General features: G+C 46.3%; 1 protein-coding gene across 1 annotated transcript in view; it reads left to right on the top strand.

The window, feature by feature from the left end:
* Window positions 1–24,873, top strand: part of ATRX (ATRX chromatin remodeler) — a 1,138,900-nt gene that overhangs the window by 526,643 nt on the left and 587,384 nt on the right. The window contains exons 16-17 of the mRNA XM_069211061.1: window positions 16,109–16,250; window positions 18,928–19,037. Of these exons, the coding sequence (XP_069067162.1) occupies window positions 16,109–16,250; window positions 18,928–19,037 (252 nt within the window). The remainder of the gene's footprint in view (window positions 1–16,108; window positions 16,251–18,927; window positions 19,038–24,873) is intronic.

The raw sequence follows: 24,873 nt of genomic DNA, 5'->3' as shown, positions 1-24,873 counted from the left end.
ATCATCGTGAGCGTGAAAACCAAACACAATTCAGGTCTCCAAAAGTTCCATTACCTAAAACATATAAATGCATGCATCCATGTGCACCATTTTAATCTTAAATCAATTAATACATATAAAAACTCATTGTGACCACCATTGTGATTGGTGAGTAACATCATGTGCTGTCACATAATACCAACTGATAAGACTGATATACAATGTCAGCCAAATCCTGGTAATTGATCCAAGTTAACCTAGAGACATTGTGCACAATCAGGCGAAATGTATGGAACTCGTAAGTCCACACTAAGGGCAATAAGTATGAGCATCTGTTTAAGCCAGACTTCCCCACCACACCAACGGGCAATACCTGGTAATCAATGAAAACCTAATACAGTATGTGTGTCCAATCTCTTCAAAATCTGAGTCCTTCAACTCTTCAAAAGTCTAAAGTCACTATCACAAAAGAAAAAAGTACACCCTTACTCCTTCATGCACAAAATTAAACTGGCACCCCAATACAATCTACTACACATTAGTAGCCCCGAGTATTCCTCATCAAATCACAAGATTTGATGCCCACCTTACTATCGACAATCCCCGAGGGAAGTAAATCTCCATGCGCTGCGAGTATGCTGCCATACTATCTCTTCAAATGATAGTCCCTCTTCCACTACTTTCTTAAATACAGGAAATAAACACAAGCATAACTACCCCCTTCCCTACTACATAATAGACACAAACAAAGGACTTCCATAACCCCTGATCACTGGACTAGGGCAGACGCCATCTTTAGCAGTAATACTTCACCTGTTCCCTCGTTTCGTTATCGCACTGATAGCTCCTATATCACACAAAGGACATAACTCATATGTCCGGAGCTCCCCCAGTTATCCATCCCTGTGGAATGAATATCTCTTCTGACACCCCCCCCACCCCCCCTGGCAAGCCCCCACTTTTTGTCTGCAAATATAGAGGGATAATGAGAAAAACAAGGAGGATAATCACCTCTCCAGCCAGGTCCACCAGTAAGGTGACCAGAGCTGAAATGAACCCCTCCTTGAGAGATCCTCCATCTTGCTTAGCGGATCAGAGCCAATAGAGATAGGGAAGTGTCCCCCACCCCCAAGGGGAGTGGACCAAAGGAGGGTGTAGCCACCCTTAGGAACAGTAGCCATTGGCTACTGACCTCTAATCCTAGTATTTAGGGGCGACCCTGAACCTAGCCCTTCAGATTCCTGACGACCTCAACAAAAGGACTGCTGAGCTGACAACCCCGCAGAGAAGCCCTTCCAGCCCGTCTCATGCTTCAAAAAGCTGCACAAGAAGAAGCAACGCGTTCTGTAGGATCACCAACCCCTGAAAATCCTCCAGGGGTCTGCTCGCATCACCGAGGACCAAGAAACTCCAGTGTTAGCGGATCTGTCGAACAAGAGAAAAAGGAAACGATCTTTAAAGGGACTCCCTCCTCACTCCTGAAGCGCGAGTCAAAAATTACTCTGCACCCGACGCCCCTGGCCCATGTCCAGAGGAACCAACTAACCAGAGAGGATCCCTAGGCGATTGCAACTCCGTGTCCACCCTGGGCTGACCTCTCAAGACCCCCACGACGACGCCTGAAGAGGGAATCCTGAGGACCCCTCTGATCGTGACTGCCTGGGACAAAGAAATCTGTCACCTGGACAAGCACTGCACCCGCACTCCCCAGACCCGAGAGAAACCGACCACTGGTGCAGCAACGACCAGCAGGCGACCCTCATACTGCCCAGTCAGTGACTTCCCCGAGAAGCCCCCCTGTTCCCTGCCTGCAGCACCTAAGTGACCCCTGGGTCCCGCCATAGAGTTCGATTAAGAACCCAACGCCCTGTTCACACACCGCACCCGGTCACCCCTGTGCCGCTGAGGGTGTGGTTTCTGTGCCTACTTGGGGCCCCTCCAGTGCTCTGCTAAACCCCCCCCCCCCTGCAGATCTGCCCTCTGACAACGTGGGTACTTACCAATGTGCAGAACCGAACTGGAGTACCCCCTGTCTCCTGGGCACCCAGTTGTTTTGGCTCCCGTTTGACCTCTGCACCTGACTGGCCCTGTGTTTCTGCTGCTGAGTGTTTGGAGTTATATGGAATCCCCAGCGGTGGGCTACCCATGCCCTGGAGACTGAACCTGTAAGTCGACTACTTACCTCCAAAACTGTACTGTACTTTCTTCCCCCAGGAACTGTCGAAAATTGCAGTGTCCACTTTGAAAATAGCTTTTTGCCATTTTAAGTAAAACTGTATGTATTGTCAATTTGATTCAAAGTACTGAACTTACCTATGCAAAATACCTTTCATTTAATGCATTTACCTGCAAACTGAATCTTGTGGTTCTAGAAGTAAATTAACCAAAGATATTTTTCTATATAAAAACCTATTGGTCTGGAATTAAGTCATTGTGTGTGTTTTCACTTATTGCTTGTGTGTGTGTGTGTGTGTGTGTACAACAAATGCTTAACACTACCCTCTGGCAAGCCTAACTGCTCAACCACACTACCACAAATAGAGCATTAGTATGATCTATTATTGCCTCTGCCAAGCCTCTTGGGGAACCCCTGGACTCTGTGCACACTATATCTCATTTTGATATAGTATATACAGAGCCAGCTTCCTACATTGGTGGATCAGCGGTGGGGTCTACAACTTTGCAGTTGCTTGACTACTCAGCCAATACCTAATGACACAACTAAATTCCAAAATTGCCTTAAGAAAAATTATTTTTGAGTTTTGACAATTTTTCCGAATTTTTTAAAGTCCTGCTAGGGCCTTGTTTAAGTCCCTGTTAGCATAAATTTTTTTTAAATTAGAAGTTTATGTAAAGTTAGGATTTAGTTACTAGAAGTAGTTTTTAGTTTCTAAAAAGTAATCCCAACTTTAGTAGCATAATGAACAGCTCAGAGGAAATAGTGATGGAAATCAACCTCACTTCTTACCTCCATCTAAGGATGGCAGAGTTAAGAACCCTGTGTAATCTGAAGCATATTAGAACAGGTTCCAACCTTACCAAGGTCAAGCTTCAGGAGGTCTTGGCAGAGTTCACCAGGGACCACCCTGCGGAGGAGGAAAACCTCCCCTCAGATGGGGAAGAAGCTAGGGATCAGGAGGATGAACTCTCCCCTCCTACCCTAACTAGGGAGACCAGGGTTCCAAGATCCATGATTCCACAGATAATACTCACAGGACCTGGTTCTTCCACAGGGGAGTCCAGTTGCTCTGTGAACATTGAGGGCAGCCTCAATGAGGAGGGCATCTTTTTAGCAAGGATGGCCAAAAGATTAGCCTTGGAGAAACGGCTCCTGGCTATAGAAAGGGAGAGAGCAGAAATGGGTTCAACACCCATAAATGGTGGCAGCAATATAAATAGGGTCAGAGAGAATACTGACATCCTAAAAATCCCCAAAGGGACTTCTCAAAATATGAAGAGGGTGATATCACAAAGTGGTTCACAGCTTTTGAGAGGGCTTGTGCAACCCAGAAAACTTAACAGATCTCACTGGGGAGCTCTCCTTTGGGGACTGTTCACTGGTAAGTGTAGGGATAGACTCCTCACACTCTGGTAAAGATGCTGAATCCTATGACCCCATGAAGTCTACCCTGATTGAGGGCTTTGGATTCACTACTGAGGAGTATAGAATTAGGTTCAGGGGGGCTTACAAAACCTCAAGCCAGTCCTGAGTTGATTGTGTTGACTACTCAGTCAGAACACTAGATGATTGGATAACTGGCAGTGGAATGCATGACTATGATGGGCTGTATAATTTATTTATGAATTAACACCTGTTAAGTAACTGCTTCAATGACAAGTTGCATCAACATCTGGTAGAACTAGGTCCAATTTCTCCCCTAGAATTGGGAAAGAAGGCAGACCTTTGGGTCAAGACAAGTGTGACCAAGACTTCCACTGGGGTTGACCAAAAGAAAACAGTCACAAAGCCTCCCCAGTGGAAGGGTGGTGAGACATCCAAGGACAAAACTAAAGAGTCTTCACAAGGGCCCCAAAAACCTGCTCAGAAGGGTGGGCCCGAACCTCTTCACAGTCCACAAATGGGTACAAGGGTAAAAACTTTGATCCCAAGAAGGCCTGGTGTCACACCTGTAGACAGCATGGACACCAAACTGGAGACATGGCCTGTCCCAAGAAATGTATCACTAACTCAACTCCATTAAGCACTGGAATAGCCAGTCTCCAGGTGGGTTCAACCGTGTGCCCAGAGCAAATCGGGGTTCACACTGAAGCTACTCTAATCTTGGGGGGTGGATATAGCCACACTGGCTGCCTGGCCGCCCAGCATGCAAAAATACAGGCAGCAGTTCTTAATTAATGAGACAAAAGTAGAAGCCCTGAGGGATACAGATGCCAGTGTCACCATGGTGATAGAAAAACTGGTTTCCACAGGACAGTGTTTGGCTGGACAAACATATCCAGTCACCAATGCTGAAAATGTGACTAAAGTCCATTCTCATGGCTATGGTGACTTTAGAATGGGGAGGGGTTACTGGCCTGAAACAGGTAGTGGTTTCTTCTGCAATCCCAGTAGAGTGTTTTCAAGGGAATGATTTGGAGTCCTCAGCTTGGGCTGAGGTAGAACTCATAACCCATGCAGCAATGCTGGGTATCCCTGAACTGGTGTGTGTAAACAAAAGAGCACAGAGCAGAGCACAAGGTGAAAAAGAAGTGTTGGGGCCTGGAATAATGGCCCAATCGTCCAAGAGAAAAGGTAAGAGGACAGGGGGACCAGCCTCTGTACAGCAAAAGAAACATGACCTCTCTTCCTAGGAAGATGTCCTATCCCCTGAGAGAACTGAGTCCATTGAGCTGGAACCTTAACTGGTGGAGCCCTTGGGCCCAGGGGGGCCCACAAGGGAACAGCTGTGCCAGAGACAGAAAACTTGTCCCACTCTTGAAGGCCTAAGACAGCAAACTGCTGGACAGAAGGGAGATGTCAGTGGCTCCCACAGGGTCTATTGGGAGGATAGACTCCTTTACACTGAGGCAAGAGATCCCAAACGTGGTGCCACTAGGACAGTGGTAGTGCATCAGGAGTTTAGGGAGTTCATCCTTACCTTAGCCCATGACATTCCTGTTGCTGGGCATTTGGGACAAACCAGGACATGGGACAGTTTAGTGAACCATTTCTATTGGCCCAACATGTCCCAGAAAGTGATGAAGTTTTGCAACTCCTGTGTCACCTGTCAAGCCAGTGGTAAGACAGGTGGCCATCCAAAGGCCCCCCTCATTCCACTTGCCGTGGTGTGGGTCCTCTTTGAAAGGGTTAGTGTGGACAATGTGGACCCACTTGAACCTCCCACAGCCTCAGGGAACCAATATTTACTGGTAGTGGTGGATCATGCTACCAGATACCCTGAAGCAATTCCTCTTAGGTGGACTACTGCCCCTGCAGTAGCCAAGGCCCTAATTGGTATTTTTTACCAGAGTAGATTTCCCTAAGGAGATGGTTTCTGACAGAGGTACAATCTTCATGTCAGCTTACCTCAAACACATGTGGAATGAGTGTGGGGTGACATAAGTTCACCACACCCTATCAACCACAAACCAATGGTCTTGTTGAAAGGTTTAACAAGACATTGAATGGCATGATCATGGGGCTCCCTAAAAAAACTCAAAAGGAGATGGGATGTCCTCCTGCCATGCTTGCTTTTCGCATACAGAGAGGTGCCTCAGAAGGGAGTAGGGTTTTCCGCCTTTGAACTTCTGTTTGGCCATCCTGTTAGGGGACCACTAGCTCTTGTTAGAGAAGGCTGGGAGAGACCTCGCCATCAGCTTAAACAAGATGTGGTGGACTATGTGCTTGGCCTCCGCTCAAGGATGGCTGAGTGCATGGAAAAGGCACCCAAAAAACTTGGGGCCAGCTAACAACTCCAGAAGTTGTGGTATGACCAAAAGGCTGCAATGGTTGAATTCCAACCAGGGCAGAAAGTCTGGGTTCTGGAGCCTGTGGCTTCCAGGGCACTTCTAGACCGATGGAGTGGCCCTTGCCCAGTGCTTGAGAAAGAGTCAGGTCACTTACTTAGTGGACCTGGGCACTAGTAGGATACCCATAAAGGTGACTCATGTTAACCGCCTTAAACTCTACAATGAGAGGGTATGCATAACCATGCTGATGGTTACTAATGAGGAGCAGGAAGCAGAGAGTGAACCTCTCCCTGACCTCTCAACTGACCCTAAGAATGGGACAGTAGATGGAGCTGTCTACTTAGACACCCTCTCTGCCCAACAGCTAGCTGACTGCAGGCAAGTCCTACAGCAGTATGCTGTGCTCTTCTCTTTGACCCCTGGTCAGACACACCTGTGTACCCAGTATGTGGACACAGGAGACAGCTTGCCTGTCAAAAACAAAATATACAGACAGTCTGACCAAGTCAACAAGAGCATCAAAGTGGAAGTCCACAAGATGCTGGAGTTAGGGGTAATAGAGCCCTCTGACAGTCCTTGGGCTAGTCCAGTGGTCTTAGTCCCCAAACCTCATACCAAAGATGGAAAGAGAGAATTAGGTTTTGTGTGGACTACAGAGGACTCAATTCTGTCACCAAGACAGATGCTCACCCTATACCCAGAGCAGATGAACTTATTGACAAGTTAGGTGCAACCAAATTCCTGAGTACCTTTGACTTAACTGCAGGGTACTGGCAAATTAGAATGGCACCTGGAGCAAAAGAGAAAACAGCATTCTCATCATCTAATGAGCATTATCAGTTTACTGTTATGCCTTTTGGCTTAAAGAATGCCCCTGCCACCTTACAAAGGTTGGTGAATCAAGTCCTTGCTGGTTTGGAGTCCTTAAGTGCAGCATATTTAGATGATATTGCTGTGTTTAGTTCCAACTGGCAGGATCACCCGGTCCACCTGGGGAAGGTTTTGCATGCCCTGCAAGCAGCAGGCCTCTCAATCAACGCATCTAAATGCCAGCTAGGGAAGGGCACAGTGGTTTACTTGGGCCACCTTGTAGTTGGAGGCCAAGTGCAACCTTTACAACCCAAGATCCAGACAATTCTGGACTGGGAAGCTCCAAAAACCCAGACTCAAGTCGGGACATTCCTTGGCATGACTGGGTATTACAGGAGGTTTGTGAAGGGATATGGTTCCATTGTGCCTCCCCTCACAGAATTGACCTCTAAGAAAATGCAGAAGAAGGTAAACTGGACCCTAGCTTGTCAAAAGGCCTTTGACACTCTAAAGGAAGCTAAGTGTTCAGTTCTAAAAGCTCCAGATTATTCTAAGCAATTCATTGTGCAGACAGATGCCTCTGAAAATGGGATAGGAGCAGTCCTGTCCCAGACCAATGATGATGGCCTTGGCCAAGCCTGTTGCTTTCATTAGCTGGAGGTTACTCCCCAGGGAGCAGCGTTGGAGTGTTATTGAGAGGGAGGCCTTTGCTGCTGTTCGGTCACTAAAAAAGCTAAGACCATACTTGTTTGGTACTCACTTTGTTGTACAAATTGACCACAGACCTCTTGGATGTCTAATGCAAATGAAAGGTGAGAACCCTAAACTTTAGAGATGGTCCATATCCCTACAGGGAATGGACTTTGTAATATAACACAGACCTGGGACTGCCCATGCCAATGCAGATGGCCTTTCCAGGTTCTTCCACTTACAGAATGAAGAGTCTCTTGGGAAAGGTTTGTCTTATCCTCTTTCGTTTGGGGGCGGAGGGGTGGTTATGTAGGAACATGCCACTGTTGGCATGGTTATCCCCCCACTTTCTGCCTAGTGTTGCTGCCAACTTTGATTGAAAGTGTGCTGGGATCCTGCTAACCAGGCCCCAGCACCAGTGTTCTTTCCCTAAAACTGTACCTTTGCTCCCACAATTGTCACAGCCCTGGCATACAGTTAAGTCCCTTGTAAATGGTACCCCTGGTACCAAGGGCCCTGTGGCTAGGGAAGGTCTCTAAGGGCTGCAGCATGTATTATGCCAACTAGGTGACCCCTCACTCAGCACATGCACACTGCCTTGCAGCTTGTGTGTGATGGTGGGGAGAAAAAGGCTAAGTCGAAATGGCACCCCTCTCAGGATTCCGAGCCCACAAACTACTGACTGTGGCATAGGTAAGTCACCCCTCTAGCAGGCGTTACAGCCCTAAGGCCAGGGTGCACTATACCATAGGTGAGGGAATAGCTACATGAGCACTATGCCCCTACAGTGTCTAAGTCCATTCTTAGACATTGTAAGTGCAGGGTAGCTATATTAAGTATATGTTCTGGGAGCTTGTCAGAACGAACTCCACAGTCCCAAAATGGCTACACTGAATACTGGGAAGTTTGGTATTAAACGTCTCAGCACAATAAACACACAATGATGCCAGTGTGGGATTTATTGAAAAATGCCCACAGAGGGGATCTTAGAGATGCCCCTGTAAGTTAGCCCTACTGCTAGGGTGTGAATGACTGGTCTGTGCCAGCCTGCCACTTTCAGGCGAGTTTCTGGCCACATGGGGTGACTGCCTTTATGCACTCTGTGGTCAGAAACAAAAGACTGTCCTGGGTGGAGGTGCTTCACACCTCCCCCTGCATGAACTGTAACACCTGGCGGTAAAACTTCAAAGGCTGAGCCCTTGTGTTACAGTGCCCCAGGGCACTCCAGTTAGTGGGGATGTCGTCATTGGGCCCCCTCCCCACTTTTTGGAGGCAAGTCCAGAGGGATGATGAGAAAAACAAGAAGTCACCCCTCCAGCCAGGCCCACCCCTAAGGTGACCAGAGCTGAAGTGACCCCTTCCTTGAGAGATCCTCCATCTTGCTTTGGAGGATCAGATCCGATAGAGACATGCCCCCTCTCCAAAGGCAGTGGACACAAGGAGGGTGTAGCCACCCTCAGGAACAGTAGCCATTGGCTACTGACCTCTAACCCTAAACACACCCCTAAATTTAGTATTTAGGGGTGACTCTGAACCCAGCTCTTCAGATTCCTGATGACCTCAACAAAAGGACTGCTGAGCTGACAACCCAGCAGAGAAGAGGAGACAACTGACTCTGCCCCAGCCCTACCAGTTTGTCTCATGCTTCAGAAAGCTGCACAAGAAGAAGCAATGTGTTCTGTAGGACCAGTGAACCCTGAAAATACTCCAGGGGACTGCCTGCATCACTGAGGACCAAGAAACTCCCGTGGACAGCGGATCTGTCCAACAAGAGAAAAAGGAAACCATCTTCAAAGGGACTCCCTCCTAACTCCAGAAGCATGAGTCCAAAACTACTCTGCACCCGATACCCCTGGCCTGTGACCAGAGGAACCAACTAACCAGAGAGGATCCCCAGGCGATTGCAACTCCGTGTCCACCCAAGGCCGACCTCTCCAGACCCCCCGCAGCGACGCCTGTAGAGGGAATCCTTAGGACCCCCTGAGCTCTACTGCCAAGGACGAAGATATCCGTCGCTTGGAGAAGCACTGCACCCGCAGCCCCTAAGCCCGAGAGAAACCGACCACCATTGCAGCAACTACCAGCAGGCGGCCCTCATCACTGCCCAGTCGGTGGCTTGCCCGAGAAGCCTCCCTGTTCCCTGCCTGCAGCACCTAAGTGACCTCGGGTCCCGCCATAGAGTTTGATTGAGAACCCAACGTCCTGTTCACACACTGCACCCGGCCGCCCCTGTGCCGCTGAGGGTGTGGTTTCTGTGCTTACTTGGGGCCCCTCCAGTGCTCTGCTAAACCCCTCTGGTGTGCCCTCCGACAACTTGGATACTTACCTGCAAGCAGACCGGAACCGGAGTACCCCCTGTCTCCAAAGGGGCCCATGATATGACCTCTGCACCTAACTGGCCCTGTGTTGCCAAGAAGGTACCCCCACTTAGGTAAGTAAAATGTGTAGAGAGAAGCTGGGGCTATTAGAAAACCACACAGGTAACTAACACAGTACCCCCCCCGTGACCAGGAATGCAGGAGTAAAACACTTGAGTTTCCCCAAACCACCCAAAAGGAGGAAAAGAAGACACCCAGAGAAGACTGCAAGAAAACCAGCCGTGGATTCCTGAAGAAAGAAGACCTTTGGAGAGAGGGGACCAAGTCCAAGAGTCACAGTGGGGTCCAAGAGGAGTAGAGGCTACTACCCACCCAGCTGTGGATGCAGGATTTGGTCGACAGTCATGAAGAACTGGTCAGCACTGCAGCCCTGGAGCCGTAGAAGAGTTCCTGGTGGATGATGATAAACCCTACGCTGGAAGGAAGATTGCAGACACGTGTCGGTGCAGGGATTCCACCAACAAGCCTTGGCAAAGGCAAACCCGCGGTTAGTGGAAAAGAGGTGCTGCTCAGGACCAGCAAGGCCCAGGAGGACTCAACCCAGGAGGGGGAGTCACAGGGGCCCCTCAGCCTCGCAGAGAGTCCATGGGAGCAGAGGCAGCATCCACTGGATAGGGGCACTGGAGTCAAAGAGGGAGCCCAAGCAGCATTACAAAAGAGTATTCCACGCCGCAGAAAAACCACGCAGGAGACTGTACTTTGCAGGATGGAGTGCTGGGGGTGGGAGCTACTCGTCGCCTGATGATCCGTTGGAGGAGATGCAAACAAGCCTTGTCAGCTGCAAGAGACGCAGTGCTCGAGTTTACTGTGCTGCTTGGGAAGACAAAGGCTTACTTCCACCAAAGTTGGACAGCTGGCAGAGAGGACTACTCCGGACCACTACCCGTGATGCAGGAACCACGCAGCTCGGCATGAAAGGGGATGCATGCAGCCGGTCGTCGCTTATTGTAGGTGCCTGTGGTTGCAGGGAAGTGTATCCTTCACTCCAAGGTAGATTACTTCTTCTTTTTGTGCAGGCTGAAGAGTCGCAGGCCTCTGAGGAAGCATTACGAGGGAAATGTTGTAAAGCTGGCACAAGCCCTGGAAACAGTTGTTGAAGACTCGTTTCTTCTTTGAAGATGCTTGTCGGGTCCTGGAGGTTCTAGTCGAAGTTCCGGAAGCCAGAGGTCGAAGCAGAGGTTGCATAGGAGTCCTGTTGGAATCTAGCAAACCAAATCTTACCCCAGAAAGAGACCCTAAGTAGCCCTGAAAGGGGGATTGGTCATCTAGGTCATCTAACCAGGTAAGTGCCTATCGGGAGAGGGCTCTGACGTCACCTGCCTGGCCTGGCCACTCATATGCTCCCAGGGTTCCCTGCCAACCTTGGAAACAAGATGGCAGAACTCAGGAACACTCTGGAGGAGCTCTGGGCACCACTACTGGGGTGGTGATGGACTTTCCATTGTCCAGTTTTGTGTCAGAGCAGAGACTGGGTGAGGGGTCTTGGGGGGACGGGGGGTGTCCCTGAACCGGTGTTAACTGGTTTATGCACGGAGACCAGCAAATGTGCCCTTCAAAGCAATCCAGTGGTTGGAGAGGCTACCCCTCCCAAGGCAGTCACACCTATTTCCAAAGGGAGAGGGTGTTACCTCCCTCTCCCAAAGGAAATCCTTTGTTCTGCCTTCCTGGGCGTGATCAGATCAAGTAGCAGGAGGGCAGACACCTGTCTGAGGGGTGGCCGCAGCTGAGCTGCCCTGAAAACCCTGTAAGTATGGTGGTAGCAATGCTGGGGGTCCTCTAAGGAGCCTCCAGATTGCATGGAATCATACTTCCAATACTAACAGTATTGGGGTATGATTCTGACATGTTTGATACCAAACATGCCCAGGTTAGGAGTTACCTTTATGTAGATGGACATAGGTAGTGATCTATGTCCATTACACTTGTAAAATGGTGTCCCCGCACTCACAAATTCCAAAATAATGGGTCTGGAGTTTGTGGCGGCACCTCTGATAGTGCAGGAGTGTCCTCGCACACAGGTGCCTGCACTCTGCCCTCTGGGCTGAGAGGGCCTACCAAAGGGGTGACTTATAGGGACCTAGTGTAGTGACCTGTAGGGAAAATGAGTGCATGCACCCATTTCACGCAAACTGCAATGGCAGGCCTGCAGAACTCTTTGCATGGGCTCCCTGTGGGTGGCAGAATAACTGCTGCAGCCCATAGGGATCCCCTGGAACCCCAGTGCCCTGGGTACCTAGGTACCATATACTAGGGACTTACATGGGGGGACCAGTATGCCAATTGCAGTAAGAAAAGGGTACAATTTAGAGGAGAGAGCAAAACTACTGGGGTCCTGGTTAACAGGAAACCAGTAGACACAACAAACATACTGACAACAGGAAGAAAATAGTGGTAATCAAGCCAAGAAAGAGGGTACTTTCCTACAATTTGTTTTAGGAGAAAGAGCACTGGTACTGAGATCTGGTTAGTAGGCCTCGGTGCACAGTCAGAGTTGAAACCCAGCATCTAGTAGTTCTAAAAGGGGAAAAAAGTGGGGACACAATTCAACAAAATTCCAGTTTTCTACACAATTCGCGTATGCTTTTGCGCCTCTACCACTCCAACCGTTTGTGGCATGTCAAGCGGGAATTATTGAGGCAAGAGGCACCTGAACAAATAGCGACAAGTCCTTTCCATTGGGTTTTCTCTTCTTTCTCTCTTCTCTGGATTTGTGCACGTGAAGGCCACTTATTTGGGAATATACCTCAAAAATAAACAGAGAAAATATCCAAGATTGAGGAATTGTAGGAAGTACTGCGAGTTGTCTCCAATACACCACCGAAAAAGTGCTCTTGAAAAAAAACACAAATGTGAGCCCTGTCAAAAGTAGGGAAGGTATAAGTGGCAAATTGATGCCGAAATAGTATGAGCTAATATAGGGTGCACTGAAGTGTCGCGGAAAGGACAGGGCATGCCTATTTCTTGATAGGGGAGGACTCACCTGAGATGCAGATCCCAAGTTGAACTTGTGGGGACTTCTAAATAATCACCTCCCGCCCCCCTCAGTAGAACGACCACGCAAAATACTCTTTAGAAGATGGTCATATACCTGGCATTGCCACGCTGTTCCAGTAGGGTGGGGGGGGGACGTTCTGTCTTCCTGGTGGCCTTCGGCTTTCATAGCGGTCTTCATGCTCAGTTGTTTGTGCTTTGTGTTTATAGCGCCCTGTTGATTGGATGGATTGGGTCCTCCTGTCTCCAGCTCCCGTCTTCGGCGAAATAGTTTTCCATGTATTAAGTCGCCGCAGTCTGTCCGACTCACCTTGCCGGCTTTCTCCCTCTGTTCTTCTCTTTGCTTTCCCTGATGGGCGGCGTCCATTAATTCCTCAATGCTTTCATTGGTCCTTCCTTATACCACATGACCTGGGAGTCTGCAAAATGTAAAAGGATCTTTCTCTCCTTTGTTGACTGTGTATGTATCTGTCTCTCATAATAGTTTGTATAAATCTTTATTGCGGTGTTTCCTTACCGTAGGAGCTGTGTGTGGCTGTCTGTGAATAAGGAAGAGATGAATCACTAGATGAGACCGTATGATATGGAATGTGCCTATGTAATTCATCATCTTCTTCTCATATCTCTTCAATAGTGGCTGCTTCCTGATGGGCAAGGAGACTGAGATAGACATTTCTCATGCATATTTTGGTTGCACCGACCTGGGCACGCCGGCCATGGCACGCCACGCTACTAGAACTATCTCTAGTCCCACGTGAGATGCTCCTCAACAAGACAAATCTTCTTGCACAAATCCCCGGGGCTCAGACATCCCAGCCTTCAGTTGTTCTACCTTGCAAAATGGTTCCTAAGGTCTTAGAATTTGGTTATCTTAATCTACCAGAAGAGTGTATGTTGATTCCTAAAGGGGCACTACAGACTACTACTAGGTCATGTTTCACAGCCAAATGGAAATGATTCATGCACTATTGTCTTCCCAAAGCCATTAATGTGCTCACAGCGTCTGTGCAATACGTTATATGTTCAATCCTTCAGCTGCAGTAGTCAGAGCTTGCCTATATATCTTTTGGCTTGCACCTGGCTGCCATAGCTGCCTATTTGCAGAACAGACCACATATTTCACTTATCAGTATACAAGTAATTAAAGCATTCATGGAAAGCCTCAAAGGGATTATTCTATCACAAATGCCCCCTTCTCCTGTCTGGCACCTTAACATAGTCCTCACAAGGACTAATGGGCCTCAACTTTTTAACCAGTTCAGTCTTGAACTCTTGTCCTTTTCCTTTCTTCAATTAATATCCTGGAAGATGGCCTTCCATGTACTCATTAACTCTCTCAGACAAGTCAGTGAAATACATGTTTTTTAACCTGGAAGAGCTGTTTTACCAATTACATTGCTAATTAAGTGGGCCTCAGAACCAATCCAACATTCCTACCTGAGGTGGCCTCCAGTTTTTAACTTAACCAGACAAATCAAACTGCCCTTCTTCTTTCCACACCTAGAAATGGTCGCCGGCTGCGCTTTGGACACTCTTGATGAGTGCTAATGTACTATATTGATGGGACAAAGCCCTTCCATGAGACTCGAGAGCTATTTGTTTCTTACTGCAGGCCCCATAAAGGTTGTGCTATTTCCAAGGCAGGGGTTGCACAGTAGTTGGTCAAGTGTATACTGACCTGTTATGCCAAAGCACAAATACCCTGCCCACCCCCTCCATACTTCATTCCACTGGTAACAAATGGGTTTCTATGACTCTCTTAGGTAATGTACCATTAGATGACATCTGCATTGCAACTACTTAGTCTACCCCTCGTACCTTTACCAGGCACTACTGTGTAGACATCCTAGGTAGACGACAAGCTAGAGTTGGCCAGACTGTTTTATGCATGCACTTTTTCAATCTTCTGCAAAGTCCACAGCTTTGGGGAGGACTGCTTTGCAGTCTATGCACAGCATGTGTATCTACAGCTCCACATGCCACTAACGGAAACTGTTACGTTGTACACATCTGTTTGTGGCATGTAGTGCTGTAGATTCACATGCACCCACTCGCCTCCCCGGTCACCTGAGGTTGTTGCAGAAATGTTCCTTTCTTTAGTTACCTTTATTTTTCTACTTTGCATTGTCATATTTTCTTTTTATTCTCTATGCCTCATTTCTAACCATGCCCTAGGTGCAGGAGAAAAACATCTAACTATTGAGCCAACGCCTGTGTGCAATACCACTAAAAGGTGGCATCACTAGGTTCCGTGACTCAAAAAGGCTTCATTCGAAGAAAAACAAGTTGTACACTTCCAAAACTAACGCTAGATGGAAGAAGAATGTGCAGCTGTGAATGTACAGCACTACACGCCACGGGCACATGTTTACAATGCAAGTAACATTTTTCTTTCAAAAACAGAAAGTTACTAAGGCTTCCTTCCTCCAACAAGTGACTTATCCAGTCTGCTCCCAGCACCTAGCTGGTAAGAAAAGACTAGATAATTAAGTGCTCAATATTGTCAAGAACAGATACTATCCTCCATTTGCCCTAAGGTGTCAGGGCTTTTCTGTTTAAACAGCTGATTCAATAGTTCTGACTCTTACTCATATAAAGGCTTTTGAGAAAGTTAATAAAAACTCAAAATGAACAAGGGAAGCTACTCCCTTTAATTATTTTTATAGAAATTAGTCCTGGTGTAGGGTTTTATCCATCCTAGTTCTGAAATGCATCAAGAATGGGTAAATGGGGAAAAAGATCAGAACGATAGCTCTGCCCCAGACTTTCTCTGATTTTTACCAAGGGAGTCTGGATGAGGTCCACTGGTCTGCTGGATTCTTATTTTCACCTTTTCATTTGTAAGTCCCAGATTCTTCATAGGAATCTCCCACTCCCCCAGCTCTCCCATTCGGACTCAAATGAGGAACAGGGCGAGGGGTCCTTTATTTGTGCATGGTGGTGGTGAAGGCATCTTGAAAACGAAAGGTGAAAATTGTTTAGCCATACTTGGAAGACTGGCTAGTCAAGGCTAGTGACATGCCAGTGGAATTGGAATTTATATTGTGACAGAGAGGAGACTCTTAAGTCAAATACTTTTTGGCAGGCTGAAATCGCTCTTTGACCATAATTATTGAATTTAAATTAAAAGATACAAATCAGTACAAAAGACACAATATTAGTATTAATAAAGCTTCCAGTGCAATTAATAAAAAACAAACAGTGACATCTACAGTTTTCCTTAGTCTTCCAAAGTGCTTCAGGGCAAAAACCTTGAAGGAGTAGTTGTTGCATTCTATCCTGTTTATGGATTGCTCATGCCGGGCATTCATTTTTATATGTAAACTTATCTTATATATATATTTTTGCAGGTTGTTGTTGTAGAAGATGCTTCCCCAGTGAAATGCCCCATAACAACAAAGCTGATATTGGATGAAGATCCGGAAACCAAGGAACCATTAGTTCAAGTTCACAGACACATGGTTACTAAGCTGAAACCTCATCAAGTGGATGGTAAGAACAATCTGACAAAGCTATGGCTGTATTATGCATGAGCAGTATTTTGTTAAGAGTGTGATACGTCTCTTGCATTGCACAATATTAATCCAAGACCGTAGTTTAGGTATGGAAAATACTGCGATGTGTAAGGACTTTAACCACATGTTTTAAATTCAACACCTCGCCTGATCTCAGAACAGCCTTGATCTCTGCAGAACCTCACTTCCTCCTGAAATCTAAGTTGAAAGACTGTTACGCTGGACATGAGTGGAAACCTGAGACCGATGTTAAATGTTGAGAGTATGATTTTCTTTAAAAACATGCTGTGCCGTCTTCCACCCTTGGTTGGTGTCCTTCATCACTGGGTCCTCTTCTCAGATATGTATAGCGTCATATGTCACGAGTGGGCTTGCCTCAATGTTAAAGGAATTCTTGTAGTGTGGGTGACAGCTGGATCTAGTGGTGTAGAATGTTAAGGTCCTTATCAAGGTTGAATGGTATGCATGAATACACTGTCCTAATCTTTGACTCTGGGTGAGTGAAGGGATCAAATATAGAACAGTTTAAATTACTTTGCGGAGAATAGGTCATCGTTTTATTAGGGTCATCCAAAGATAAATTAAAACAGTGGCCAGTAGGCTTTCTTGGGGAGCTTGGGCCAGAAGTATCATTTTATTAAATTGCGATTACCTAATTGCGAATCCCTGTGAATCACAATTAGGTAACCGCTATTATAATGTATAAAACTCATGGAGTTTCATTTTGCATTTCCTAATGGGTCGCAAAGCGACCTACCTCATTAATATTTATGAGGTTGGCTGCAATTTGCGACCTAGTAGGAAACACTGAAATCACAGGGATGGTGGCCTGCTGGGCTGAGCCATTGACCATGTCTGTGATTGCTTTTAAATAAAGCAAACTTTTTTTTTTTTTATTATCATTTTTTTTTTTTAAATGCAGCCCGTTTTACCTAAAACCACTGGGGGACCAGTGCCTGCTCTTAATAATTGTTTTCGCCTCCATTCACAAAAGGGAAGGGGTCCCTTTGGGTCTCCTTTCCATTTGTGATTGGGTTATCACACACTTTTGAAGTAGGGGGTAAAATGCTAATGTTTTCGGACCACATTTCGGTCACAAAACATTCCTGCTTACCACTGCGATTTGGTATTAGGAAGGGACGCCCTTGACATGCCTCTAACTAATTCCAAATCGGTATGTAGTCGCAATTCCAATTTGTGATTTGGTAACAAGTTACTGAATTGCAAGTTGGAATTCATTCATACCAAAAATGCATTGCAACCACAAAAATGTATGATACATCTGGCCTCTTGATGCCAGCAACACAGTAGGCAGACAGATGCAAAAGTGGAATGCTGAATGTATCTGCATAGCAAAGGTCCATTGTGAGGTGTGACAGATAACATTATTGTCTGAAAATAAAAGGTAGCGCTGGACCAGCTTACTTTGTGGTAGAGGTGTGATAGGGCTTGTGACACGTTTATTTGCAGTTCTGAAATTCTCATTGGTATGTCAAAGTTGGGCCAAGGTTACTCTTCTTTCAGTATGGAGACTCGTGGGGCCCAAGAGTGCTTCTAAAGTATTTTGTACTTTTTGTCTCGTGTTCCTAGGACTCAACAGATTTACCTCACTCAGCAGTGCCTGGCCCAAGGCGATAGTCCGCTTCTGTCACTTTTAATCGTTACATAGAATCTCTGCGAGTTCTAGCAGCACATTCAAATGTCTCCATGTCTTAGTCCAATGAGTGTATTCATATTTTTTCTCACAAGATTGTCTGTTGAGAATGTTGTTTGCTTGAGTAGTTCCCTTCTTGGTTGGGGTTTTGTCTGTCAAAGATATATCCTTAAAAATATAATTATTTTTCTTTAAAGTGTCTTCTTCTTTCTTCCTGACAATTTAGTCTTGATTATCTTTTCATTTGATAGTGGGCATTATACTTGCTACTACTGGTCTTCATTCATCCTGCAATTAACACATTAATGAGTGAATCTGAATGCTGAAGTACCAAGTTATTAAAGGTGGTTAGACCCAAGATATTGATCCAGAATTTATTCAAATGATGTCAGAATTGTGTGATTTCAAACTGAGATGAGTGAATGTCTTCAAAAATTGGTCTACTGATGTCTCTTCTTTCTTCTCTGATAACATGTCTGTATGGATGTCTATTTGCAGTGGCAAGATAACAATTGCAAATCTTAAATGGGGTACTTTTTGCATTTGCTTCCTGTAACTGCTTGTTGTAGAAATTAAATTGCCTTGTCATTTTTAACTCTGATGAATATGATTCTTTTGGGAGCGACTACGAGGAAAATCACACTTTGCACTTTATATAAAGACACGAGGAAGATTTCTTTTTGCTACACATTACATGAATAGCTTTGTTATCTTACTGTAGCACCACCTAATTTTCTTTGTTTTAAAATATATCTATTTAAATTACATGCCATTTTTATTTTGTTGTCATTGCATTCTCTTCGATTTTGTTATTGTGATGTTCTGCATTTTGTCTGTAAACATAACAGCATTTTTGATTTTCTGTATTTTTATTGAAATTATCTATAGTCTATTTTTGTTGTCATTTTTACTGCTCCAAGTCATCCTCTTATTTTAGGAAATCACTTATCAAAAATAGCTCATTTTGTAATGTCATTTATATACAATGGTTTGTTTGCAGGTGTCCAGTTCATGTGGGACTGTTGTTGCGAATCTCTAAAGAAAACAAAAAAAGAGTCTGGCTCTGGATGCATTCTTGCACATTGCATGGGTCTTGGAAAGACTTTGCAAGTGAGTATTGCTCTGTTGAATGTTAGCTGCACACGCTTATAAGGCTTTTATCTTTACAACTTTGTTACAAATATAACCTAACTACAGTAATTTTAGCTTTCCTTTTAGTTTGCTTGATAGTTACCTGCCCCCCTTACCTCTTCAAACACTCCTGAGTTTTTCTTGTAATCCACAAGTCCTCATTCTGTATTTTTAAAACTGTGTGCAATGCAGTATGGCTGTGTCTGTAGCTCATTCTGGGTTTCGTATTTTCTTCTCCAAAACTAGCATGAATGTTTGATCTTTTTTTTATCTAGGTTTGCATGCACACACTGTTTGGTGGTGAAATGGAAAAGAGTGCCTCTTTATCTTACAGTACTTTTCCAAGTAGGACTCCTTTGTCCACACTGCACAGCCCCTACTTACTTAATAATTTAGCTTATTAATGTCAGTTTTCTTATCTTTGTTGTATTATTTCAATGGTCCGGCTGAGAAATTTGAGTATTCATGCCCTTTCTTTAGGGTGAAAACTATATGCTTTGAAAATGGCATTTTGAAAACTATACAACACTGATGCACATTCCACTTTTGTTCTTGTTGATCTTTTCTCAAATTAGTTAAAAAAAAATATATTTTGCCAGTATAGAAAATAGTTGCTGCAGTTCTCTCGTAGGGGATTTCCATGTATAGTCATAAGCGTTGAATATTCCCCGCCTGCCTGCGGGGACCCCGGAGCACTTTGTCCAATATAACTTCTTAGGTGTCCATGTTCGCCTTGCTTCAGAAAGGCCTGCCAAGTCACTTAAGAATGTTCCCATGCAGCCTATAGGAAGGGCTACAGTGTTCAAACTTCTTCATTCAGATTGTCCTTGAAGTAAATGCATTAAATTGCTTGACAAATGAATATAATTTTTTAGAAAAATTCCTTCACAAACCTTTTTATATCAGAAAAACCCCTATGAAGGAGTGCAGAGCAGTGTAGCCCATAGGCTGCTATTAGTAATGAAGAAAAAGGATACTGTGCCTTTAAGAACAGCCAGTCCTCCAGTATCCCATCATGCTTAGAGAGAGGCAGTTACCTCAGTTCTTTTTTCCGGCACCTGCTGACAGGACCCTGGAGCATGGAGCGCGACGTTTTTAGGTTTTTTTTCTTAAAAAAATATAGAGAAACTTTGAGAAAAAAAGGTTTAATTCGACGTCTTATGTCATTCTCTATTGGATTTTGAAGATTTCTGACAAGAATTTAAGGCTTTTTTTTACACAAAAAAATGCCTTCCTTGTTTGACAAATGCCCAAAATGTGGCAGAAAAAAGGCCATAACACACCCTCATGAGGTCTGCATCATTTGTCTGCCGTCCTCACATATACCTGCCTCCTGTAACATCTGCAAGACATTCTCTAGGCGCACATTGTGTGACAGAGAGAAGATTCGCCTGCAAGGGAGAGCAGAGAGAAGACGCCAAGGAACCAGTGGGACTTCTGAGCGAGGGGAAGGTCAGTCTTCCACCAGGGCTCATACCTCGGCCTCCAGTGGTCGTGGAAGGTCTGAGAGGCTCAGGGCGAAAACACCATCGGTCCCGGTCGGCGTCGAGAAGATCGATGTCAAGAGGAGGTACGGCGCCGACATGCTCGACGTCGTATAGGAGTCACCGCGCGACATTGAGGAGCAAATCGTCATCGAGAGGTAAACGTAGACGTCATGGGTCGAGGTCCCGCACAGCGTCGACGTAGAGGGAGATCGACGTCGAGGAGTCCATCGACGTCGAGGAGATACAAGAGAAGGAGAATTTATCCGTCCTCAGAGCGATCTACTTCGGTAGTGCTGATTCCCTCGTCGCCCTCCACTTGTGCTTCTCCTCATGCCTCTCCTCCTCCAGATCTACCGCCAACTTCACCTCAGGCGCAGACGCTGCGGCCTACGGGTCAGGAGTTACCACAACCGGCACCGCTTCCAGTGCCGCAAGTACCGATTAGTGTCCCAACTAGACCGCGCTCTACATCGCGCCACCGTTCACGTCATGGCCATGATTCATCCCGCTCAAGGTCTCACCGCAGATCTAGACATAGATCAAGTTTAAGGGGTCATGAGAGAGAGTCTTGGTCTTCCACCAGAGACTACACCCCTACCTTATCGGACTCTCCTCCACCTCAGTCCTCGCCGGTTGATGATATTAACACCTTCTGTGAAGTGCTGGTCCGAGGTGCTTCAAAACTAAATATTTCGATGGTCGCCCCTACACCATCTACGTCGGTCATCTTTGAAACTCTACAACAACGTACAGCTGCCAGACCGTTACTACCCCTAGTACCTGGCCTCTTAGAGCCTGCTATGGAAGTTTTCCTCACACCAGCTACGACAAGAACTGCACCTTCAAGGCTGCAGAAAAAGTATCGCCCTCCTGAGCAAGATCCTGTGTTTTTGCATTCCGACCAGCCACCGGACTCAGTGGTTATATTGCCGGCTCGCAAAGCTCACGATACATCTCCGTCTTCCACCTCTCCCCCGGGTAAGGAGAGTAAAAGGCTGGATTCAACAGGCCGTAAAGTCTGCAGTTCGGCTGCATCATCTATGAAGACTGCAAGCGCCACTGCCCTTTTGGGCAGGTATGATAGATATTTGTGGGACTCCATATTGCGGTTCGCAGAGCATCTCCTGAGAGATCACAGAGAGGACTTCCTAGAAATAGCCAAAGAGGGTGCTATGGTCTCCAATCAGATCATAAGTGCGGCGGCGGACGCGTCTTTACTCTCAGAACATTCTTACTGCCATGGTGTGACACCGAGAAGACATTCATGGCTGCGGCTTACGTCATTAAAGCCGGATGCGCAGCAAAGAATTATGAATCTGCCATTTTCAGGATCAACCTTATTCGGACCACACGCAGATGATGAAATGGCAAGGATGAAAGCTGAGGTGGATACATTAAAAGCAATAGGTCTTGACAAACCTAAAGAGCAACGTCGGTCCTTCCGTCCTTTCCATCGCCGCTACACCACGCAGAGGGTTCAAACCCCTCAATGGGTCCCTATGAGGTCTCACAAGCAGTACCAGCGCGCCTATCAGCCTTAGCGTAAATCACAGAGGGGATGATCGACCCATCAGTCCACTCAGAGTACCCAACAACCTACCACTTCAAAACCCTGAGAATTTTCTCCCCCCAACTTTATTAACCACTCTGGTGGGGGGGAAGCGTCACCAATTGCTTAGTAGAGTGGCAAAGAATTACAACAGACGCTTGGGTCTTAAACATTGTACAGAATGGATATTGTCTCAGGTTTTCCACACTGCCTCCGGCCATTCTGCCAAAACCGTCAACTGCGCACCTCGACCTCTTAAAGGCAGAAGTTTCCATCCTCCTCGAAAAGAGAGCAGTGAAATTGGTTCCCCTCAACCAACAAGGGAAGGGTATTTACTCCAAATACTTTCTCATCCCAAAGAAGGACAAGAGCAAATTCAGACCCATTCTAGACCTCAAAATTGCCAGTTCAGGATGCTATCCTTACACCAGATATATCCTCAGATTCAACAAGGAAGACTGGCTTTGCTCAGTGGATCTGCACGATGCGTATTTCCACATCCCCATTGCGAAGAAGCATCGGAAATTCCTGAGGTTTGTGATGGGTCAAGATCACTTCCAATACACAGTCCTACCATTCGGTCTCAGGTCTGCACCCAGAACCTTTTCCAAGTGCATGGCAGTGGTGGCAGCTCATCTCAGGAAAAATCTAATTTTCATATACCCGTATCTGGACGACTGGTTAATCAAAGCATTCGCTTATGCAGAAGCCAAACTGCATTTCCAGTTGACCTGCGAGCTCCTGTATCGACTAGGTCTTCATGTCAACTTTCACAAGTCAACGACAGTTCCTGTCCAGAAGTTACACTACTTAGGAGCTACCATAGACACACTGCAGGCAAAAGTGTGTCCTTCGGAGGAACAACGCTTATCCATTCTCCGGAAGTGTCCGGCTCTCCAATCAATGCATCACCTAACAGTGCGAACAGTCTCCTCACTTCTCGGCTCCATGGCATCCTGCATCTTTCTGACACCCAACGCTCGCCTCCACATGCGACTGCTTCAGGAATGCCTGGAGGACCAATGGAATCAGTTGGGGAACTGGGACAACAGAATTTGTCTGTCCACCCATGCAATCAGATCTCTAACTTGGTGGTGCTCTCCAGCCAATCTCCTAAAGGGGATGCCATTCCGGGCACAGCCTCCAATGCAGACTATTGTGACAGATGCCTCTCTCCTCGGATGGGGAGCTCATATGGATCACCTGCAAATACAAGGTCGATGGTCTCACAAGGAATCATTGTACCACATCAATCTCCTAGAGCTACAGGTGGTACACTTAGCTCTCAAGGCATTTCTACCCTCAATCACCACCGACAACTTGCTGGTACAGACAGACAATACCTCCACTATATTCTATCTGAACAAACAAGGGGGCACCAGATCCAGAGTCTTGTCTCAAGAGTCCCAGTCAATATGGCACTGGCTCCTACCCAGGAAATTGAGCATAGTGGCAACCCAGCTTCCAGGGGTTCAGAATATGCAAGCAGATGCCCTCAGCAGAGTTCTAGAAGAGAACCATGAATGGGTACTCAACGAAGATGTCACTCAAGACATTTTCCGTTTGTGGGGCACACCTTGTATCGACCTCTTCGCCACAGAAGAAAACAGGAAATGCTGCGACTTCGCCACCAGGTTTTATCACCCAGATTCGCTGGGGAATGCTCTGTGGATAGACTGGCCCAACAAATTTCTGTACGCCTTCCCACCAATTCCGCTGATCCCAGCAGTCCTCCTCAAACTCTTGATGACATCAGCCACGATGATCCTCATTGCACCAGGGTGGCCGAGACAGTGGTGGTTCCCGGATCTCCTTCACCGATCACTCCAGCCACATCTCAGGCTACCCTGCAGACCGGACCTCCTGACGAAGTTCGGAGGACAAATGAGACATCCCAATCTCTCCTCATTGAATATGGCAGCATGGCTCCCGAGTTAGTCCAGTATGGTCATCTAAACCTTCTACAGGATTGTATGGACATCTTAAAAGAGGCGAAGCGGCCATCTACTCGTTCAGCATACTCCTTCAAGTGGAACAGATTCTGCATCTGGTGTTTCTCTAAGGGGTTATACCCTACATCTTGCAAGGAAGATGTCATTCTCCCTTAGTTGTTACAATTGGCATGATCTGGCATGTAACTTCCTTCAATAAAAGTTCATTTGGCAGCCTTAACTGCTTATAGGAAAACTCCTTCGCAAACCTCTTTCTTCAGAATTCCAGTTATCAAAGATTTCCTAGAGGGGTTAAAGAAGGTCTTTCCTCCAGTTAGGCGCCCTTCTCCACCATGGGAACTTAATGTGGTCCTTTCACGTCTAATGCAACATCCATTCGAACCCATACACAAGGCATCCCTCCAACACCTCACTTGGAAGACGGCCTTTCTAGTGGCAATCACTTCAACACGAAGGGTTAGCGAAATTCAGGCCCTCTGTACCCACAAGCCCTACACAGTATTTCATTCCTCTAAAGTAGTCCTAAGAACACATCCTAAATTTCTACCCAAGGTTATATCCGACTTCCACATTAACCAGTCGATTTCCCTACCTACTTTCTTTCCAAACCCTTCCACTCCAGCAGAGAGCTCTCCATTCTCTAGATGTTAAGAGGGTGTTGAAATTTTATCTAGATAAGACCAATCCCCTACGGAGAACTTCACAACTGTTTGTTAATTATGGTACGGTCCGTACTGGCTTAGCCGCCTCAAGCAATCGATATCGAGATGGATAGTCTCCTGTATTTTATTTTGCTATCAACTAGCTAAGAAAACCCTACAGGGTAA

Source organism: Pleurodeles waltl, chromosome 2_1 (genome assembly GCF_031143425.1).
Source record: "Pleurodeles waltl isolate 20211129_DDA chromosome 2_1, aPleWal1.hap1.20221129, whole genome shotgun sequence".
In the NCBI taxonomy this organism is placed as follows: domain Eukaryota; kingdom Metazoa; phylum Chordata; class Amphibia; order Caudata; family Salamandridae; genus Pleurodeles; species Pleurodeles waltl.
The sequence above is the reverse complement of the archived record's forward strand: the minus strand, read 5'-3'. Positions and strand labels throughout refer to the sequence as shown.